The 6366-nt window shown below is 61.7% G+C and overlaps 3 protein-coding genes across 3 annotated transcripts in view; 2 read left to right on the plus strand and 1 right to left on the minus strand.

The window, feature by feature from the left end:
• Positions 1 to 49, plus strand: part of LOC112967960 — a 1639-nt gene extending 1590 nt beyond the window's left edge. The window contains exon 3 of the mRNA XM_026069684.1: positions 3 to 49. Coding sequence (XP_025925469.1) covers positions 3 to 49 — 47 coding nt within the window. The remainder of the gene's footprint in view (positions 1 to 2) is intronic.
• Positions 7 to 3485, plus strand: PGAM1 (phosphoglycerate mutase 1). Its single transcript, XM_026069843.1, has 4 exons — positions 7 to 232; positions 1138 to 1412; positions 2111 to 2291; positions 2416 to 3485. The coding sequence occupies exons 1-4, from the start codon at positions 94 to 96 to the stop codon at positions 2583 to 2585; spliced, it is 765 nt and encodes a 254-aa protein (XP_025925628.1). The 5' UTR covers positions 7 to 93; the 3' UTR covers positions 2586 to 3485.
• A 323-nt stretch (positions 3486 to 3808) lies between these two features.
• The window catches only part of EXOSC1 (exosome component 1), a 5008-nt gene continuing 2450 nt past the window's right edge, over positions 3809 to 6366 (minus strand). Inside the window, exons 2-8 of the mRNA XM_026069688.1 lie at positions 6104 to 6364; positions 5819 to 5893; positions 5376 to 5464; positions 5076 to 5109; positions 4830 to 4880; positions 4647 to 4731; positions 3809 to 4177 (exon numbers count right to left, since the gene is read on the minus strand). Coding sequence (XP_025925473.1) covers positions 4071 to 4177; positions 4647 to 4731; positions 4830 to 4880; positions 5076 to 5109; positions 5376 to 5464; positions 5819 to 5893; positions 6104 to 6364 — 702 coding nt within the window. The 3' untranslated portion in view covers positions 3809 to 4070. The remainder of the gene's footprint in view (positions 4178 to 4646; positions 4732 to 4829; positions 4881 to 5075; positions 5110 to 5375; positions 5465 to 5818; positions 5894 to 6103; positions 6365 to 6366) is intronic.

Raw genomic sequence — 6366 nt, forward strand, 5'->3', positions numbered from 1 at the left:
AGCGGGGCCCCCAGTTGCGCGCGGCGGCGGGAGCGAGAGGAGCGCGTGAGGCGAGCGGAGCGCCCTGAGCCCAACGGTCCTAACGGTCCCGCCATGGCCGCCTACCGCCTCGTGCTCGTCCGTCACGGCGAGAGCGCCTGGAACCTAGAGAACCGCTTCAGCGGCTGGTACGACGCCGACCTCAGCCCCGCCGGCCAGCAAGAGGCTCAGCGCGGCGGCGAGGCCCTCCGAGGTACGGGCGCCGGGGGGCGGCAGCCGCCCTGGGCGGTGAAGCGGGGCCGGGCGGTGAGTCACCGCTCCTTCACCCCGCCGGGCCGCGCCGCGCCGCTCGTCCTGGTACCGGCGGGGTCGGTGGGGCCGGGGGGGGGGTGCTCGCGCGGGGCCGGTGCCCCGGGCACTGGGGGCGGCGGGGAGCGGGAGGATGGGAGCCCTTGGCGCCGGCCCCGTGCGAGGCGCGCCGGGTCCGGGCGACACCGGCTCTCGGCGGAGCCGGCTCCTGCGCTGTCGCTGCGGGAGGTGCTGGTAGACCCCCGCGGAGGTGGCGAGCGCTGACCTGTGCCCGCTCCTGCCCCTGGCGCCCGCAGCACCCCCTGCGCGCCCCCGGCCCTGGGGTTCGCCAGGCGCTGGGGCGGAAGGCCCTGGCTGTCCGTACCGTCAGCCCTCCGGTTACGTAAGCGCCATGTCCTTCCACTCCAGCAAGCCGCTGCGTGCGACTGGCAGGCGCAGCTCATCCGCGTGGCGGGGCGCACGTGGCGTGGGGCTGCGGAGCTGCACTGGCGGCACGAGCGGGGAGCCTCATCCTCCAGAGCTAGTGGCTTGATGCGCACCTTTCTGCGGTGATGGCGTGAGTCATGGGCTCTTCCATCAAATGTACTTCAGCTTTTTCCTCTGACTAGGGATGCTTCCAGGTCATAGAGAAAAAGGACCAGGAGGTTTCCAGAGCTTGCTCGCTGCAGTTGAATGCAAAGGGCACTGGCTGCACATGGAGTAGCGAGTTGGATGACTGAAACAACAGTTCAGCTTCGAAAGCAGGAAGGGCAAAAGTGTTGGCCTGGTGCCTGGATGTGAGATGCTCTTTTTTCCTGCCTTTGCTCTGTGGTGCTGCACGCTGATGTCTGTGGCTCTGATCTCTTTCAGATGCTGGCTATGAATTCGACATCTGCTTCACCTCCGTGCAGAAACGGGCGATCCGCACCCTCTGGACCGTTCTGGATGCCATTGACCAGATGTGGCTGCCTGTGGTCCGGACCTGGCGCCTCAATGAGAGGCACTACGGAGGGCTCACTGGCCTCAACAAGGCTGAGACAGCTGCTAAGCATGGAGAGGCCCAGGTGAAGATCTGGAGACGCTCATATGACATCCCCCCACCTCCTATGCAGCCAGATCACCCCTTCTACAGCACCATCAGCAAGGTAAGGCATGTTTTTCCAGGCTGCTGTCTCCTTTCCCTGGCCTAGGAGCCTCTGGGCTAAAAGCAACCTGGAGAGTACTCAGAGCCCTGTGGTTGGCCCTCTTTTTCTCAGGGAGGCAGCTGCCAGTGCTGGATCTGGCTGCCTTTGTGGGGCATTCTTGGTGTACTGTCCTCTGTTCCTCTACCTCTGTGGTGGTGTCTGTGATTGTAGTGTGTGGTGCTGTGTGGTGTTGAGCTCGGTTCACCCTGCGCTGTCCCTGAGGAGATTGAACCCCTGGGCGTTGCACAGACTGATTCAAGGGGATTCATGTTAATCATTAGTCCCATGACCAATGCTTGGATGTTTGCTGTGGATAAAGAGACTAGAGTGTGTGAAGCGCTGTCTTATCTAGGCAGGGATGATAGCCCAGACGCTAGCTGAGTGTAATCTCAAGGTTTACCTCAAAGGCATTTCCTAGCCTGCAGTGGCCTTGTCCTGTTTGCTGTCTAGTTACACCAGCAGTGACACTGACAGTGTGTAGCTGCAAGCCCAGCTTTGCTTTTACATAGGTCCTTGGGCAGAGTGCTAGTAAGTGAAGGCCCTGATATCACCTTCCCCAGCTGTTCTACCAGCTGCTCCTGCCTCTGAACCCCTGGCTGATCGATGCACAGCAGTGGCCAGGGGTTTGGGCTGCTGTGTGATAGTGGCTCTTTCTGCAGGACCGTCGCTATGCTGACCTGACAGAGGACCAGTTGCCAACATGTGAGAGCCTGAAGGACACCATTGCCCGGGCCCTGCCCTTCTGGAATGAAGAAATAGTCCCACAGATCAAAGAGGGCAAGCGAGTCCTTATTGCTGCCCATGGCAACAGCTTGCGTGGGATCGTCAAGCACCTGGAAGGTATGTCAGCCCTGCGTGGGGCTCCCYGCTGCTCCAGCCCTGCCCCAGGGCGGTGTGAGCGTGGCCTGTGGCTGTGCTTGGTCTGGGGAGGGTTCCCTGTGAGTGACTCTGCCTCTCTTCGTAGGCTTGTCGGAAGAGGCCATCATGGAGCTGAACCTGCCCACTGGGATCCCTATTGTCTATGAGCTGGACAAGAACCTGAAACCCATCAAGCCCATGCAGTTCCTGGGGGATGAGGAGACAGTGCGCAAAGCCATGGAGGCTGTCGCTGCTCAGGGCAAGGCCAAGAAGTGAGGGTAGATGCGCAGGCTAGCGAGTAGTAGATGAGTTCCCTTCCCTCCCCGACCCATCTGTGCACACACCCCACAGCCGTAGGAACTTGGAGCTGCAGAGCTGGAGCGGGGAGCAGCTCCCCAGGACTAGGCCCATTCCTTCTGGACCAGGCTCCCCTCTGCAGACAGCCTGGAAGCCCACGGTCTGGGGACTGTGTGCAAGGAGGTCTGGTGCGAAAGGGAGCCCTGACCTCTGCCAGGCAGTAGCTGCACACATCTCCGCATTGCGAGATCCCAGCCCTCAGGCCTCTGTCTGCAGGGGGTGCTCCAAGCATTCCCTCCTCATGCCTGGCTCCTCCTGTGCTTTGCTTCCCCGGCAGCTCTTGTCACTCAATTACTGTAGTTCTGTTGCTTGATTTAGTCATTCCAGGAGCACAACAGGAGCAGTGGTGTGAGTGCAGCACAACCAGTGACCAAGATGGGTGTCCTCTCCCATCATGGGTGTGCCAGCACAGGGACCAGGATGTTTATATGCTGAAAGGGTTGTATTTTGGTGCATGACCCACTCTGCTCCTGTGTGTGGTACAGCACCCAGCAGTGGTACCTGTGACTTTGGACCTAGCTCTACCAGCTAATGCTTTAACTTATTGCCTTTGGGACAAGGGCGAGGGAGGAAGTGTGTTGTCTGGAGGTTTGTATCTGCCATGAACTTCCCCACAGCCAAAGCCAATCCTAGTCCTGCTGCCTCATGTTGGTGAAGCAGATGCTGTTGTGCCCCATCCCACATGCGTGTACTTGGCACTGTCACTGTGGCCTCCACCCTCTGCTGGCGTAGTGAGCCTGGGTTTGCACTGGGTCAGTGTAACTGYCCAACAATAGCAGCTGTCTTGTTCCAGTTCAATAAAGGAGTGATATGCAATAAYGAGGTGTCAGTGCTTTCCTGTTGCGGCTTGCCACGTGGGGCTCCCTGCCTTGCCCAGCACTTCCCTTAGCCTCTTGTCTGGTGTGGAGCTAGCACTCCACAGCCTCAAAGCCAGAGCTCCCCGCTGTTAGTCCTCATTGCAGCAAAGCTGCTCGGCCCTCCCCTGCCCCAGCAGTGGGCTGGGAACAGATGCTCCCTTGCGCCTGCACTGCTGGGGGCTGTCATCCCCTCCAACAGCTCCACTGCTGCTCTACAAGGGTCAGACCGGCTGGCTAGGGGCAGCTGGAGCAACTCTTCCAGGCAGTGACTGAGCAGAGCAGAAAGCTCTTGGAAAATATTTATTATGCACAGCACAAATGTAAAATCCATCCTGGGAGTGAGGGCCTGGCTGGCTGTTCCAGCCTCTGGCAGGTGTGGAGCTGTATGTAGGGGGCTCAAATCCAGTGGCTGCTTGGGCCACACAGACCCCCCGACAGCAGCCCCTGCAGGATGGTTGTTAGCAGGGGTCAGTGCAGGCTCCATGGGGTGGGAGCCAGCTGCTGCCAGCCAGCACCAAGCTGTGCCCCAGTGGGGCTGGCGGGGCTGCTAGGTCTGCAGGAACTCAGGCTGCACACGGGCCACCTTGCGGAAGTCCTTGGTGTGCGTCCGGGGGCACTGCATCTCGCACCAGCTGATGGGCACCATCTGCGCCCCTAGGAGATGCGACGAGTCAGTTGCTCCGGTGCTGCCATCTCCCTGTGCCGTAGGGCTGCACCTCCCGCCACGCGGCGTCCTCCCAGCACGCGGCGTCTGGGTCAGGCCCCTCTGCCTGCCCCAGGGACCCTCCACCAGCCCTGCTGCCCAGCAAGCTGAGGGGGCCGTGCGGGTACGTGCCCCGAAGGCACAGCTCTGGCCTCCCAGCTTTATGCAGGCAACAAAACCCCTTTCTGCTCCTGCTGTGTGACCCCCCCACCCATCTCTGCTAATGGCCAGCACAGACCTTCGCTTGTATTCCTCGTTTCCAACAGCCCACATCCCTCCTCCCAGGGCCCTCGGGACCCATGCAGTTCAGCAGCGCAGGGAAGGGAGGAGAGTGCTTCTGCTCTCGGAGCTGCAACAGCAGCTCCTCACGGGGGGGTGAGGCAGAGCGGGCCGAGCCTGGGCCCCGCTGCCTGTTCCTACCTGCCTCACTGCGAGCCACCACCACGCCCAGCTCGTTCTCCGCTGTGCTCAGCAGGTAGTTGGACTGCGCGTCCCCCAGGGAGATCTGGTTAGAAACAGGTTAAGGGAAAGGCCTCCGTGCAGGGACTTGAGTGCAAGCCCTCTCCCCCGCGCAGGCCCTCCTGGTGCGAGCGGAAAGGATACGACTTTGGCCAGGACTATGTCGCCAGGGCGGAAGCTCTTGTAAACTTCTACCTGCACGGGCAAGAGGAGACACAAACACAGAGCACGCAGGAAAGCCTGTCAGCGGGGGTATGGCAGGGCAGGCACAGCAGCTGTCCCATGGCTGGGGCAGGGCAAGTGCCACCCTGCCAACGGAAAGGCGTAGAGGAGCCCAGGTGCGCGCCAGGGGTGCTGTGGTAGCCCAGAAACTGGCAGCGCCTCACTGACCTTGTCTTTCTCTGTGGCTCGAATATCTTCTCTCCTAGAAGAGGAGACAGAGGGATCTGAGCACCAGAGTGAGCAGACGGGACTCTTCACTGCACCGCAGGAGTTTCCCCAGCCTCCGTGAACRCCCACCAGGGCTTGCTGGGCATCCCGCCGGCACTCAGGGCAGAGCTCCTGCCAAGGGCTTCGCCCAGCTGACGGGAACCAGAGCCCAGGCAAGGTGGTGCAGAAAACCCTTCTGCTCACGTTGAGGACTGGGCATTTGGGCACTCGGCCTTGCTGGGAACACAGCCCTTTCCCTACCGTATGGTCCCCCGGAAGGTGGACTTCAGTGGTGTGGAGCCGATATACAGGATGTGCACCTTGGCAAAGCGGGAGTTAATGCTGCAGACCTGCCAGGAGCAAGAGCCGGGAATCAGCGCCAACCTAAGCATGGTCTGACCCCAGCGCACCTTCCCCAGACACGCATGCACCAGGCAGGGATACGGCAGGGCTCCTGCTGCCCATGGCTGTACACGAGGAGCTAATGTCCCAGGCTCTGCGTGCCCAAAGGAGTTGCAGAGGAGTGCGATAACCAACAGCAAGCCAGGAGGAAAATGGCACTTGTGCACCTGAAGAAGGGGAGCCTCCGCAAGCCGTGGGCAGCAAAGTTTGCCAGGTCTGTCACTGTCAGGCTGGCATCTCCCTCCTGCACCCCAAGGGCCCTCCTCCACAGAGCACAGTCCTGCACGCACTCCAGCGCCTACCTTGCACGTCACGACGGCCCCCACATCAGGCAGGAGCTGGGACTCAGCATCCCTCACCACAGACACAACAGGCAGCTGCGTGGGAGCAGAGGCRAGGGTTAGCTCAGTGCACGAGGCACAGCTTACGCACGTGGTCGTGCCGGACCATGCTCAGAGCAGGCACTGGCGGGACACAGTCAGAGCCCAGCTGCCAAGAGCAAGCAGCGGGCTGGGAAAGGGCCACACAGCTGCTGCGCCCAGCAGCCTGCTCTAGGGAAGGACGATGTGTGCCACAGCCACACTCACCCYGCTCTCCTCGTTCCTCTTCTCCAGGCAGCCGGCCAGCGATGCGAAGATGAAGCCGTGCCGCGTGTAAGTCCCGCTGCCGGCGCTGGCTTCCCCGGTGCTGCACAGCCGCTCGCCTGCGGGATGCGTGCACAGACTGAGACCGGCACCAGCCCTGCGCGAGGGCAGACGCTGCTGGTGCTGCTCCCAGGGACCCCATGCTCCGCGCACAGGCCCCTCTCCTTGCCCCGGTCCCTTCCCGTACCCCCCCCCGCTACCCTCCT

This window comes from Apteryx rowi, unplaced genomic scaffold (genome assembly GCF_003343035.1).
Source record: "Apteryx rowi isolate R43461 unplaced genomic scaffold, aptRow1 scaffold_3, whole genome shotgun sequence".
In the NCBI taxonomy this organism is placed as follows: Eukaryota; Metazoa; Chordata; class Aves; order Apterygiformes; family Apterygidae; genus Apteryx; species Apteryx rowi.